Genomic DNA, 15,404 nt, shown 5'->3' with positions numbered 1-15,404 from the left:
AGGAGGAACAGAACGCGCCCTCTGCCGGTCTCGAAGAGAAGAACAATCACTGAGCCGTGGAGTCGGGCGCAAGTTCATCAGCCAATAGAAACGCAGGGCCATGATGACGCAGTAAACTCCCACGTACTTGAACCTGGCCGTCTGTCGGAGCTGTGGCGTAGTGGATAGCGGATAGCTATTACTTTACTATAAAAGCAGCACTATAAAAGTCAGGAGATGTTTGCAAACGTTCCCCAGACACGTACAGTTTGGAACAGCAATGGAAAATATAAGACTAAATGAAACGAACTCCTACAAATAAGTGTTAAAAAAAAGGTTTTACAACCTGATGGCAAATGAGAACCTTTTAACATTCATATTGTGTCATTTTTAAGTAAAAAGAGATAAGATTATTCTTTGCTGAACCTAATATCCTGAATTTTTTCCTGAAATAAACCAGAAATACAGTTGAATTTTATGTCAAAAACTTTATTAGGTCTGTTAAACATTTACATGAGAATACCGATGACTTGATATGTGAGCAGAAGTGCAGATTAGGAGGTGTACTTTACTGTCTGGCTCACACTAAAAGCCAAATCCCAGATTTTGAAGCATTTACAATAGATTAACAGATTAGCTCAGTCCAGCACTAATCTTAATCTGTGTCTGGCAAACCGTTTACAAAAACCGACAATCAATAAGGCACAAGCCATATGAAAAAATGTAGCAAGAAACATGCTTTTTAACACACAGTCACATGACAGTACAGTACGGTAGCAGCATTGATGGTTGCATTGCCAGGGCATATGGTCACATGGTTTGCTTTTAATCAGTCGACATGCATAAACCTTTAGACATACAGAGTAGATCACCTTCGATCCAGATCACTTTACTTTTTCAGGTTCGTAACTATGCTGAGGTTCACACAGCCGTGCCGAACCATCCTTCAAAACATAAATACTGATGAACCAGGACACGCAACACACATCCAAGAACATTCTGAGAGGAATTTGAAATGAATGCAGGATTGCTTCCAGAAACATCCAGATACTATGGAAGCTTGATTCCGCCATTAAATATGAAATGAAAAGGGTAATTGCGACTTTTTATCTCACAATTCTAAATTTTTTTCTCAGAATTGCGAGTTATAAAGTCAGAATTGCGAGATATAAAATCTTTTTAAAATATTTATAAGATATAAAGACTTTTTTTCTTGCAATTGCAAAAAAAAAAAAAAGTTTTTATCACGCAATTCTGACTTTATAACTTTTTTTCTCAGAATTGCACGTTATAAATTCAGAATTGCAAGTTAGAAAGATATAAAGTCAGAATTGCGTGTTATAAAGTCGGAATTGAGAGTTATAAAAATATAAAGTCAGAATTGTGAGTTATAAAGTCGAAATTGCAAGATATAAAGTCAGAATTGCGAGTTATAGTCGGAAATTGTGAGATATAAAGTCGGAATTGGTAATTAAGAAGTCGGAATTGCGAGTTATAAAGTCGGAATTGTGCGTTATAGTTGGAATTGTGAGATATAAAGTCGGAATTGCAAGTTATAAAGTCGGAATTGCGAGTTATAGTTGGAATTGTGAGATATAAAGTCGGAATTGCGAGTTATAAAGTCGGAATTGCGAGATATAAAGTTGGAATTGTGAGTTATAAAGTCGGAATTGTGAGTTATAAAGTTGGAATTGCGAGTTATGAAGGCGGAATTGTGAGTTATAAAGTCGGAATTGCGAGATATAAAGTCGGAATTGCGAGTTATAAAGTCAGAATTGCGAGTTATGAAGTCGGAATTGCGAGTTATAAAGTCGGAATTGCAAGTTATAAAGTCGGAATTGCGAGTTATAAAGTCAGAATTGTAATATAAAAAGTCACAATTACCTTTTTATTTTTTTATTTAGTGGCGGAAACAAGCTTCCATGAGACACATTTCTCCGGCTGTGAATAAATATAAAGTACTCAATTAGCTTTTTTCTTTTTCTTTTGAATTTCTCATAGAACACTCAATTGTCTGGAGTCAGAACGTGCTCTTCTCATCAGCAGAATCAAGCTTCTCAAACATTTTCAAAGCATTTGCTTTCTTTTTGCTGATGCAGACTGAAACGTTTGACTCAAAAGTTTCTAGGCATCATCGTCACAGTGCATTGTGGGGTATAATGGTCTTTCAGGCCCGGAGGTTAAGGGAGGAGACTGGAGTCAGGGTCTCCGAGAGCACGCATGGTAAGACCCTCCATCGCATCTTGATGGCTCGGGACGCTTGAGGCACTGGGGTGGGTCGAACTGGTGGTGAAAGACCCTCGGAGGTCCAGATTGATGCAGAAAAGGCCCGGCAGGAGTTGGCGCTGGTACTGGTCCAATCGCAGCATGGCGTCCAGGACTGTGGAGCTGCCCCCGTAGACCCAGGATGGCAGCAGACGTGCCGCACTAAAGCTGGCCGGGACCGACTGGGAATGTTTCAATTCCAACTGATAAGAAAAGCTGAGAGAGAGAAATAACTGCTTGTCAGTATTTTTGAGAATGTTCTGTATTAAAAGTGTAAATTTAAATTGATTCGCTAAACCTACCTTAGTATTGGTCTGTGCGTTTTGCTAATATTTTACCAATGAAATGAATTAAAAAGAGCTTATGACCTAACCTCGTATCTCCATCGGATCCTCAAACTGTCATCCAAACCTATTAACTCCACCCACCTCTATCTATCCTGAATGAACTGCCACAAGCAGTTTAGACATCTTTGCTTGTTTGCAATGCAATTATTCAAAATATGTGTGTGTATATATATATCAGCACATGGTTACGCAATATACAAAGCTTTTTGTGGTTTCCAGAAAAAATAACTATTGTGATATATACCAATAGCATGATATAAAATGACTTTGACATTGATCTTCTGCTCTTACTGCCCTCTGTGAGTGTGTGCATGTGTTTTCACGTGTGTGTTCTCTCACCGAGCCGACACCTGTTGTGACACGCTCCTCCCTGCATGTGATAAAACACTCTGCAGCAGCTTCACTGTCTGATCCTTCATCCAGCCCACATCATCCTGAATATCTGGCAACCACTCCAGCAGTCTGACAGAAGTGTAGATACATATATTAGAATATAATAGTATTTAATATCATGGTATAAACAGAAATTAAATGAACACCTGCTCGAGTGTTAAAGTCTTTACCTGATGCTCACTGACAGAGCTGACTCCAGAGGAAGTGTGTACGGTAACAGGATGGCAGATGCCATTCTGACAGGCAGCATGTTGCTTAGCGACTGGAACAGACTCCGCCTCTCCCTACAGGCCTCCACTAGTGCTGAAGAGAGAACACAAAGACAGTGAACGCAGAGCACCACACCTAACACATTACAAAGACATAAAGGGTTACCATAGCAGTTCCATGGTGCTGTTTTAAACCGTAATCAAGTGGTTAAAATCGTCCTGTAATCTGTCAGTACCTTTATGTACTCTAGGAGGCAAGTGTTCATAGATGTGTTCCTCGATGCTGGCGAGATTGTGGGACTCTGTTTCTCTGTCATCTCTGTTCTCCGACTCGTCCTCATCCTCAATGTCAGAGTCTTCCTCGGCCCCTTCACCAGCTATGGCTAGCATACGGTGTGGACCTCGATACTGTAACAGACCTGAGACACACACACACACACACATGATGAGGGACAGATTTGAGATGGATCTTAAATGGACGGATTGTAATTGAACTTGGAATAAAGCACACGTGTTGTATGGACTTTTTATGGAGTTTCTATTGCACTTTACGTCCATTATAGAGCAGTTGTGAAAGATGGTGAAAAAAATATCAGGAACATTCTGCTAAATGACTGTTGGACACAAATATTTGCATAATGTTATTTGGAAAAATAATCCCATTGCATATAAAATAATTATAAAAACATAACTAATATAAATAAAAAAATATAAACTAAACTAATACAAATTAAAAAATATAAATTAAATTAATCAATTATATATATATATATATATATATATATATATATATAAAGTTATATAATTACATTAAAATAAATATAAAAATATATAAATTAAATTGAAGTGTATATATATATACACTTCAATTTAATTTATATATTTTATATAATATAAAATATAAATATTTGTATTAGTTATAATATAACTAATACAAATAAAATAATAAATAAAAGTAAAAAATAAATATAAAAATATATAAATTAAACTGAAGTGTATACATATATGTATTAATTTATACAGATATTTTTCAAATATAATTATATATAACTACTATATATATATAATTTATATATATATATAATTATATTTAAAAATATATATGTATACATTAAATTAATAAATATATTTTTTTCTAAATATAATTATATAACTTTATTTATAATATAAAATAATTATAAATATAAGTAACATGAATTAAAAACTATAAGTTGAAATAATATATATATAAAGTTATATAATTACATTAATATATATATATATATATATAGCGTATGTATATATTAATTTAATTCATACAGATATTTTTCAATAAATTAAATGAATAAATATATTTTTTCTAAATATATTTATATAACTGTATGCATAATATAAAATAATTGTAACTATAAATAATATAAACTAAAAATTATACATTAAAATAATATATATATATATATATATATATATAGTTATATAATTACATTAAAATATAAATATGAATATATATAAATATAAAAAATATATAAATTAAATTGAAATATATATATACACACACACACACACACACATATATATATATATATATATATATTTGAAGTGTATGTATATATTAATTTAATTTATATAGATATTTTTCAATAAATTGAATGAATAAATATATTTTTTCTAAATATAATTAAATAACTTTATAATATAAAAAAATTATAACTATAACTAATATAAATTAAAAATTATGAATTAAAATAATATATATATATATATGTTATATAATTACATTAAAATATAAATATGAAAATATACAAATATAATATATAAATATATAAATTAAATTGAAGTATTGAAGATATTGATTGATTGATATATATATATATATATATATATATATATGCGATGTAAGTTACTTTGGATAAGTATCTGCCAAACATACAAAAATATCAATTTAATGCAAAAATGTTTATTTAAAAAAATGCTAAATACAGTCTCATGGCTGGATCTGTTATGTCAGTATTGGTCACTAGAGGTCTCTCTAACTCCAGTGAAGCTCTCGGCATCTATCCGACTATCCGCTTCATTACAGCGGTGATAAAAAATAATCTTCACCAACACAGCTGTGAGCAGCAGACAGATAATAAATGCCATTCCATAAACATCTCATGATAGCTGTAATACCTGCCCATATCAGGACTAAACCAACCGTTCTGCTTCATTTAGTCCTGGAGATGCTGACATGAAAAAAACTAATCTGATTAACTGAAGCGTTTAGAAATGACTCACCGTTCTTCTTAAGGAAGTGTAAAGCATCCTTGTATCCCTGCTTGCACATATTCTTCATCACCTGAGGAAAAGAAAAGCACTTACGTAAGTCAGCCAGTGAGTATTTTTAGGCCATTTCAACAGGGAACATCCAGCAGACAGTGTTAAATGAACACCAGAGGTGTGTGTGTGTGTGTGTGTTACCATTGGATCAGGTGGGAACAGAGCTCTGGAGACCCGGTACAGGTTGGCCAGCGTGAACTGAATGGATGTGTTGGTGAAGCGGAGCTCATGGATGTTGGTTGAGCTGACGTCCCGCGGGCAGATGTCACTTTCTCCTGAGAACGGAGACACCGTGATGGTGTTTTTCAGCTCGTACTGAGGCAAATTATCACTGATGCCACCGTCCACATACCGCTGGAAGACAAAGACACAGAGAGATACCTTTTATTTTCCTCTTTATTCTTTTAAATGACTCATTTAATTTATTCTGTTTTCCTAATATTAGTTCTTTTTGTTCAATTTACCTAGAAACATCCTAACAGTGCTCTAGCAAACACCCAGAACACCATAACAACCACTTAACAATGCTCTAAACATTGTTTAATTTAATTTAATTTAGTAATATAATTTAATTTAAAAACATTTTTTAATTTGGTCATTTTTAAGTGCTTACTTGTCTTTAAATTAAAATAAATTAAATTAAATTCTTTTATTTTTAAGTGCTTACTTGTCTTTAGATTAAATTGAATTAAATTAAATTAAAAAATTCATTCATTTTTAAGTGCTTACTTGTCTTTAATTTAATTTTTTTTTAAATTCAGTCATTTTTAAGGGCTTACTTGTCTTTTAATTAAATTAAATTTAAAAATTCGTTAATTTTCAAGGGCTTACTTGTCTTTAATTTAATTTTTTTTTTTTAATTTGTTCATTTTTAAGGGCTTACTTGTCTTTTAATTAAATTAAATTTAAAAATTCGTTAATTTTCAAGGGCTTACTTGTCTTTAATTTATTTATTTTTTTTAAATTCGTTCATTTTTAAGGGCTTACTTGTCTTTTAATTAAATTAAATTTAAAAATTCGTTAATTTTCAAGGGCTTACTTGTCTTTAATTTAATTTTTTTAAATTTGGTCATTTTTAAGTGCTTACTTGTCTTTAAATGAAATTAAAAAATGTGTTCATTTTTAAGGGCTTACTTGTCTTTTAATTAAATTAAATTTAATTTAATTTAATTCTGTCATTTTTAAGTGCTTACTTGTCTTTAAATTAAATTCAATTCAATTAAAAAATGTGTTCATTTTTAATGGCTTACTTGTCTTTTAATTAAATTAAATTAAATTAAATTAAATTAAATTAAATTAAATTAAATTAAATTAAAAATTCTGTCATTTTTAAGGGCTTACTTGTCTTTTAATTAAATTAAATTTAAAAATCTGTTAATTTTTAAGGGCTTTCTTGTCTTTAATTTAATTTAATTTAATTTTTTTTTTAATTCAGTCATTTTTAAGGGCTTACTTGTCTTTAAATTAAATTAAATTAAATTAAATTAAATTTAAAAATACGTTTATCTTTAAGGGCTTACTTGTCTTTAAATTAAATTAAATTAAATTAAAAAATCTGTTCATTTTTAAGGGCTTACTTGTCTTTAATTTAATTTATTTTTCTTTAAATTTGATCATTTTTAAGTGCTTACTTGTCTTTAAAATAAATTAAATTAAATTAAAAAAATTCTGTCATTTTTAAGGGTTTACTTGTCTTTAATAACTAAACTAAACTAATCTAAACTAATCTATTTAACAAAAATAAATAAATCAAGAAGGATAACTAGATGCTATTAATTTAATTATATTTTTCTCATTACAATAATATTAATTTGTGAGGAAATAGGGCTTTCTTTTAATTTAATTTAATCTAATTTAATTTAATTGGAAAAAGTGCTTACTTGTCTTCAATTTAATTTAATTATTAAATTTAGTGCATTAAAGTAACTCAACTAAACAATATATTTAACAAAAATAAAAATAAATTGGTATTTATAAGATGCTATTAATTTCATTTGTGTATTTTTGTTAATAACTTACTTCTTTTATTTTGCTCTATTTCTCACTGTATGCAAAACTTTGGTAATTCAATTGCGCATTTTTTGATGATTATGCCAATAATGATCAATAAACTGAAACGGGGAAAAAAACTGAGAGAAAGAACGGTGAACATTAAACCATTAAGATGTGGTGTTTTACTGCAGTGAGAGTGAAAAGAACAGCAGCTTTCAGACCGCTGGCAGTCTTGTGGTATTTGGAGCAACACACACACACACACACACACACACACACACACAGACGCATTATTTAGGACTCTTGTTGGAACGCACACACAGCCAACGCACATATGCAAACATACACTAATCCCGGCCTACACACACACACTGACTCATTCACTTTCAGGGAACGCAGGGAAGGCGAGCCACGTGCCAAACACTGACTTATGGACACCAGCTCACTGATCTCACTGATCTGACTTCAGCTTCACCTTTTACCTTTCAGTGACTAATTCCAGAGCTCACATTTAAACACACGCACTTCCATTGAGGGACACGTTTCATCTATTTCAGATGCAGAACATTGGCAGAATTTTAGGAGTTTCAAATGGGACTCTGAATGAGTCTAAAGGAGTTTTTCATAAAATAGTTTTTTAGCACAATAACATCCATTAACAAACATACAAATGAGTGGAAATAGGAGCAAATCTCAAAAATAAAATGCTCAAAAACTCACAAACAACACAAAACTCAAGGAAAAACGAAAACTAGAGCAAAGATCAGAAAGGTGGCAAAGGTCACTGATCCGACTAGAGGGGAAATGAGAGAAAGTAAACCATCAAAAACACTATTTATCCTGGCACAATCCAAATGAAAACATCATTCTTTACAAAACCACCACTGAATATAGAAGTTCCCCATTTCCCAATGACACAAACTGAAGTAATAGTTATGCAAGCTTTTACAACATTTGAGCAACATTTAGAGAGATTTCCGCCTTAATTTAGTGGTGTTTACTATGTCAAACATCACTATTGCTCATATTGAGTGAGTGCTTTAAACAAACTCCTAACCATCAGTAATACACTTCAGCATTTAACTTGTCCTGCATCAATACATAAACATACATGAATAAGTATTTAATCCAATTAAAATTTGTTGAATAAAAGTATTTATTTCTTTCATACTGACCCCAACCTTTTGAACAGTACTATAATCTATGGAAGCTTGTTTCTGCCACTGAATTTAAAAAAATGCAATTGTGACTTTTTGTCTCGCAATTCCAACTTTATAACACGATTCTGAATTTATATCTCGCAATTCTGAATTTATATCTCGCAATTCTGAATTTATTTCTTGCAATTCTGAATTTATATCTCGCGATTCTGACTTTATAACTCGCGATTCTGAATTTATTTCTTGCAATTCTGAATTTATATCTCGCAATTTTGACTTTATTTCTCACAATTATGAGTTCATATCTCGCAATTCTGACTTTATTTCTCACAATTGTGTTTATAACTCGCAATTTTTACTGTATTTCTCACAATTGCGAGTTTATATTTCGCAATTCTGAAATTTTGAGTTTATATATGGCAATTCTGACTTTATATCACGCAATTCTGAATTTATATCTCACAATTCTGACTTTATATCTCGCAATTCTGACTGTATATCACGCAATTCTGACTTTATATCACGCAATTCTGAATTTATATCTCACAATTCTGACTTTAAATCACATAATTCTGACTTTATATCTGCAATTCTGACTTTAAATCACGTAATTCTGAATTTATAACTCACAATTCTGACTTTATATCTCGCAATTCTGAATTTATGTCTCGCAATTCTGACTTTATATCTCGCAATTCTGAATTTATGTCTCGCAATTCTGACTTTATAAATCGCAATTCTGAATTTATATCTCACAATTCTGAATTTATATCTCACAATTCTGAATTTAAATCACGTAATTCTGAATTTATAACTCGCAATTCTGACTTTATCTCTCACAATTGTATATATCGCGCAATTATGAGTTCATATCTCGCAATTCTGACTTTATTTCTCACAATTGTGTTTATAACTCGCAATTTTTACTGTATTTCTCACGATTGCGAGTTTATATTTCGCAATTCTGAAATTATGAGTTTATATATGGCAATTCTGACTTTATTTCTCGTATTGTGAGAAAAGAAGTGAGAATTGCAAGATGTAAACTCGCAATTGTGAGAAAAAAAGTCAGAATTGTGAGATAAAAAGTTTTTATTTTGATTCAGTGGTGGAAACAAGCTTCCACAGTAATCACTTCTACCTTATTCTAAATAAATAAACTAAGACTCATAGTGTGCTGTTGCTTTGAAAAGATTAACATTGTAACTGAATTGTGACTGCATAATATTTCATTCAAATTCAAATTTTATTTTGATGTGTTATATATTTTTTAAATAATGCAATAAAACAAATCCACTGCATTTTTGTTTAGTCGACCAGCAGTAGTACTGCAAATTTAGTGACATTTGTAACAAGCACGTGATGACTTGCATGCAAAAATCTAAGTGAGCACAGACAGGCTAATCATATTGCAGTTGTAAATAAATATTATGGGTAATTATATAATGACTGGACACTCACCACTCCCTGCAGGGTCGGCGGGATCAGGCCACAGTACACGGGAATGTAAGTACTGCATATACACGCCTGTACATAAAAAACACAAGGGATTTGGACAGGAATCCATAATACTGTGATCTAATTCCAAATCATGTGCATTTACTGTAAATATCCTGAATACATGATTGTTTACAGCTGGGTATTAGGAGGTCATGTGAGCTGATTATCACTAAACCTACTGGATATTAATGTGTGTTTATGGTTTTAAAAAGTCCTAATGAAGATGTGTTTGTGTTTGAGTGTGTGTAAGTACACACTTGCACGAGTTCCTCGTTGCTGTTGAAGTGTGTCATCAGCACATTTTCTCCGTCCGTCACACGGGTGAGAGAGATGCCCAGGCGGCCGGTGGCCTTGCTGTAGCTGTCGGGGGGTAGTGTGCGATGCATCATGGTCCGGATGATCTTCACCAGGTTGAAGGAGGGGTGCATCGGCCCTAGGATGCGCTTTCGGGCTTCTTTAGCCACGTCAATGATGTTGGCACCGGCCTCTCCTGTCACAGGACCAGAAAGGGAGCAGTCAATGATCACACACTGACACTAAGCAACAGGTGGATGTTGTGTCATGACACACATGAAGTGTAATCTTTGGCAGAGATACCATAGACAAGACGAAACTGATGATAATACCATAGTACTTTGATATATACCATGGTATTTATTTGGTACACTAACAAAAAAAGTGCCATAGTATAACATTTTGCATAAAGTGTTAGTTATTTAATTATCATGAAAATGTTATTATAATAATATATTCATGATAATGATAATTAACCACATTTTCCAATCAAATTCTCATTACGGTAATAAGAGAAAAAATAATGATATATTACTTAATTGGAAAAATATTTAATTTTAATAAAAAATTAATGTTCTGACATATTTTTCATAATAATAAACCACATTTCCACCTCAAATTCGCATTACTGTAATAAGAGAAAAAAATAATGATGTATTATTTAATTGGAAAAAATACCTAATTTCAATGAAAAATAATGTTCTGACATATATTTCATGACAATTAACCTCATTTTCCCCTTAAATTCTCATTACTGTAATGCGAGAAAAATTAATAATATATTATTTAACTGGAAAAATATTTAATTTTAATGAAAATAATGTTCTGGCATATTTTTCATGATAATTAACCACATTTTCCCCTCAGATTCTCATTATTGTAATGTGTGTTAATTGTAAAATATTTCATATTTATGTTTTTTGGACATGGTATCATGGTGATACCATGGTATTTTAAACATGTACCATGGTAATACCATGGTATTTTTGGAAGCACTTTGCAGAACCATAAAATGTAATGGTGCATGAACTTCAGTACAATGGTAAATCCAGAAATACCATGGTGTTACCATCTGGTACCGTCAAAGTACGCTCTATGGTATTTAAATGGCGCCCCAATCAAATAATACCATGTTTTTACCATGAAAAATATCTATAAACATGTCCATATACAAAAAAGCACTGTAGAGCTACAGTTATAGTATAACATGGTGATATTATGGTATTTTGAAATACACCATGGTACTAAAATTCCAGCAAAAACACTGTATTACCATGGCACTAAGAACATTTTATTGTGAATATTTTATTCGCTAAATAACATATAAATCTGGGTTTACCTAAACAGGCCCCGCTGACCAGCGCAGAGGCCGTGAGCGCGCCCGCGCTCGCGCCGTAAATGTGACGCGCATTCTCCACCAGAAACGGCGCGTGCTCCTGCAGACAGCTGGCCACTCCGATGTGATAAATACCCAAAAAGCCACAGCCAGCGAAAGAGATATTCCACGGAGAGTCGAGAGGGAACATGTTGATTTCTTCTGGAAAACCTTCAAATAAAGTTAATAAATCCCTCTGGATTTGCAGTTACTTTCGTTTACGATCCATAAATGACAGTGAAGGGAGCTTCTAACGTTTATAACTACCGAAACACTAACGTCTTGCGATTAAGAAGTTTCTAAGGTGATCAACAATCACTGACACACGCCTCCTGAATGAACTTCTGTTTTCTCCGCTAGCTTGTTAAATAACTTTGCTTACAGTGACCGGTGTTTTGATGTACTCCTCACGGTAGCTCCGTCACAATTACAAAACAGGTCACAAACATCATTGGGGAGGGGCGTATTGACATTGGGCGTGGCTGAGGTGCTATCAGCCAATCAGAGGCTGCGCTCGTGGACCCCATCCCCTTTTTCTTAGCTGTCATTTGAAATGTTTCCTCGAATGTGTCCAGCGGTCACGCGCCCTTATCAGTTTTGTTGTTATATTGAATTTATTTATTTGTTCTTGCCTTTTGACGTAATTCAGCTCGTAATGACAAGGTCATTTTGCTTTTTAAATGTCAAAATAGTTTAAATATATAAAATATTTTTGTATGATACTGTTTGAATTTTGCTGAAAAATCCATTAAATAGCCTATAATACATTAAGTACAGATATGTATTATTCTTTCAATAGTATTTAACGTCAAAATGTATATTCTTATTAAATCAGTGTCAATAAACAGCTATACTATATGTTATTTTTAGTGGTGTTTTCCACCTTTGTACAGTGTTTTACAACATATCTTACCAGGGATCCTCCCAAATGACATGAGTTTAAAAATATGTTCTCTCTGGGGATTGTAAAGGACAGAATACTCTGCAGTGTACTGTTGTGTTTGCAGTGTTTTTATTATTTACATGGGAACGTTCTCACATAAAAATGTGTTTTGAGTTTTGCGATGTCAGAGAGTTCAAGGTTCACAGGGACGACACACTACAAATGAACTAAAATTATATGTTTATATATCTAAGTTCCACAAATCAAAATTCTGGGCATCTTTCCTGAAATTCTTATCATGCCTGGCAGTGGGAAACATTACAGTTTGTCCAAAAACACATTTGTCACAGTTTTCATAACATTTAGATGTTCATATTTACAAAAGCTGTTATAAAGTTATACGTTATGTAACAAATATGTATTTAAAAACGGTCTGAAGGTTGTAGCTAAATGTCAGTGATATTTTTGAGCTTCTACACTAAAACCTAAATAAATGGTTTATCATGCAAGAGATAGATCGATAACTGATATGAACTTGTTATGTTATGATATGTTTTTTATTTAATAATTTGTACTTTTAGGGGTACTTTATGGTACTAAATGATATTTATGCAGTAGTTATAATCCATTTATAGACCTGAAAATAAAATTTCCAACTTAAATTGTCATAAATCTTGAACGCTTTGGAGCACAGACTGAAGTTTGGTCTCTTTTAAAGAAGACACTTGGCAGATTATTCCTGAAAAAGTTAAAAAAGTAAAAAAGAAAAAAAAAAAAGAAAAAAAAAGTGAAACTAAAAAACATTATAGAAGTTTACGTTTATTATTACGAAAAAATGCATAAAAATACTATTTTAAATATATAATTTCCAAAACATGTTTTACTCTAAAACTGTGAGAAACTCAAAACCACAAATCTAAACGAGTTGTGTTTCAAATTTAAGGTTGATATCTCAAAAAATGTGCTTTCAGTAAGATTTTGTTTGGGTGCAGTACCAAACGCTTCCACTAGATGAAATTTGGTTCCAATGTACGGAGCCCAGCACATGACATGCAGGGGAAAAAAAATAGTACTATTTTGTTCCCTTGAATTGCTAAATCTTGCGCACAATTTATTAATTAGTTCCCTCGATTTGCTAAATCACGCACACGATTTATAAATTGAGGGAACAAAATAGTAAATTGTGCACATGATTTAGCAAATCGAGAGAACAAAATAGTAAACCATGGGAACAAAATAGTAAATCGTGCGCACGATTTAGCAAAAGGAGAGAACAAAATAGTAAACCGTGGGAACAAAATAGTAAATCGTGCGCTCAATTTAGCAAATCGAGAGAACAAAATAGTAAATGGTGTGCACAATTTAGCAAATCGAGGAAACAAAATAGTAAATCGTGGGAACAAAATAGTAAAACGTGCGCACAATTAAGCAAATCGAGAGAACAAAATAGTAAATCGTGGGAACAAAATAGTAAATCGTGTGCACAATTTAGCAAATCGAGAGAACAAAATAGTAAATCGCGTGCACGATTTAGCAAAACAAGGGAACAAAATACTAAATCGTGCGCACAATTTAGCAAATCGAGAGAACAAAACAGTAAATCGTGGGAACAAAATAGTAAATCGTGCGCTCAATTTAGCAAATCGAGAGAACAAAATAGTAAATCGCGTGCACGATTTAGCAAAACAAGGGAACAAAATAGTAAATCGTGTGCACAATTTAGCAAATCGAGAGAACAAAATAGTAAACCGTGGGAACAAAATAGTAAATCGTGCGCTCAATTTAGCAAATCGTGGGAACAAAATAGTAAAACGTGCGCACAATTAAGCAAATCGAGAGAACAAAATAGTAAATCGTGGGAACAAAATAGTAAATCGTGTGCACAATTTAGCAAATCGAGAGAACAAAATAGTAAATCGCGTGCACGATTTAGCAAAACGAGAGAACAAAATAGTAAATTGTGCGCGTGATTTAGCAAAACAAGGGAACAAAATACTAAATCGTGCGCACAATTTAGCAAATCGAGAGAACAAAACAGTAAATCGTGGGAACAAAATAGTAAATCGTGTGCACAATTTAGCAAATCGAGAGAACAAAATAGTAAATCGTGTGCACAATTTAGTAAATCGAGAGAACAAAATAGTAAATCGTGCGCACGATTTAGCAAAACGATGGAACGAAATAGTAAATTGTGTGCATGATTAAGCAAAACAAGGGAACAAAATAGTAAATCGTGGGAACAAAATAGTAATTTGTGCGCACAATTTAGCAAATCAAGGGAACAAAATAGTAAATCGTGTGCACGATTTAGCAAAACGAGGGAAGAAAATAGTAAATCGCGTGCACAGTTTAGCAAAACGAGGGAAGAAAATAGTAAATCGTGCACACGATTTAGCAAAACGGGGTAACAAAATAGTAAATCATGGGAACAAAATAGGACACTAAACTGTATCCAAACAAACACAGATTCAATCTGGAGATGCGAAGTGCAAAGTGGTTTGTTGCTGTGGACATTTTTAGATCTCAATGAATGTTCCTAAAAAGTGTTTTGTGAAATAACAACAGCAAAACTGTATCCTTTGGCCCACATTTGGACAGCACTGAACAGAAGTTCAAGGAAAATATTTTCCTGGGTACTTTTGTGAGGTCAGTCATAGGGCATTTCTTCTGAAGACCAACAAAACTGGCACATGATTCGGCATACAGGGA

At 32.5% G+C, this 15,404-nt stretch overlaps 1 protein-coding gene across 1 annotated transcript; it reads right to left on the bottom strand.

Annotated features, from left to right (window-relative positions):
- Window positions 1-447: 447 nt before the first annotated feature.
- pnpla2 (patatin-like phospholipase domain containing 2) lies at window positions 448-12,252 on the bottom strand. Its single transcript, XM_051883376.1, has 9 exons — window positions 11,777-12,252; window positions 10,401-10,633; window positions 10,105-10,170; window positions 5,633-5,845; window positions 5,450-5,510; window positions 3,430-3,612; window positions 3,155-3,287; window positions 2,931-3,053; window positions 448-2,460 (listed from the first exon to the last, which is right to left on the bottom strand). The coding sequence occupies exons 1-9, from the start codon at window positions 11,961-11,963 to the stop codon at window positions 2,160-2,162; spliced, it is 1,500 nt and encodes a 499-aa protein (XP_051739336.1). The 5' UTR covers window positions 11,964-12,252; the 3' UTR covers window positions 448-2,159.
- Between the last annotated feature and the right edge of the window lie 3,152 nt (window positions 12,253-15,404).

The sequence above is a fragment of the Ctenopharyngodon idella genome, chromosome 24, assembly GCF_019924925.1.
Source record: "Ctenopharyngodon idella isolate HZGC_01 chromosome 24, HZGC01, whole genome shotgun sequence".
Classification (NCBI taxonomy): Eukaryota; Metazoa; Chordata; class Actinopteri; order Cypriniformes; family Xenocyprididae; genus Ctenopharyngodon; species Ctenopharyngodon idella.
Note: the sequence above shows the minus strand (reverse complement) of the source record. Positions and strands in the feature narration are given on the sequence as shown.

Excerpts from the sequence above, each read along its gene's own strand:
- pnpla2 (XM_051883376.1), bottom strand. The coding sequence starts at position 11,963 with ATGTTCCCTCTCGACTCTCCGTGGAATATCTCTTTCGCTGGCTGTGGC. Across the intron at positions 5,846-10,104 it reads CGCCGACCCTGCAGGGAGTG|CGGTATGTGGACGGTGGCAT; the intron begins GTGAGTGTCCAG and ends TTTGTCTTCCAG. Across the intron at positions 3,613-5,449 it reads ACACTTCCTTAAGAAGAACG|GTCTGTTACAGTATCGAGGT; the intron begins GTGAGTCATTTC and ends TGTGTGTCTCAG.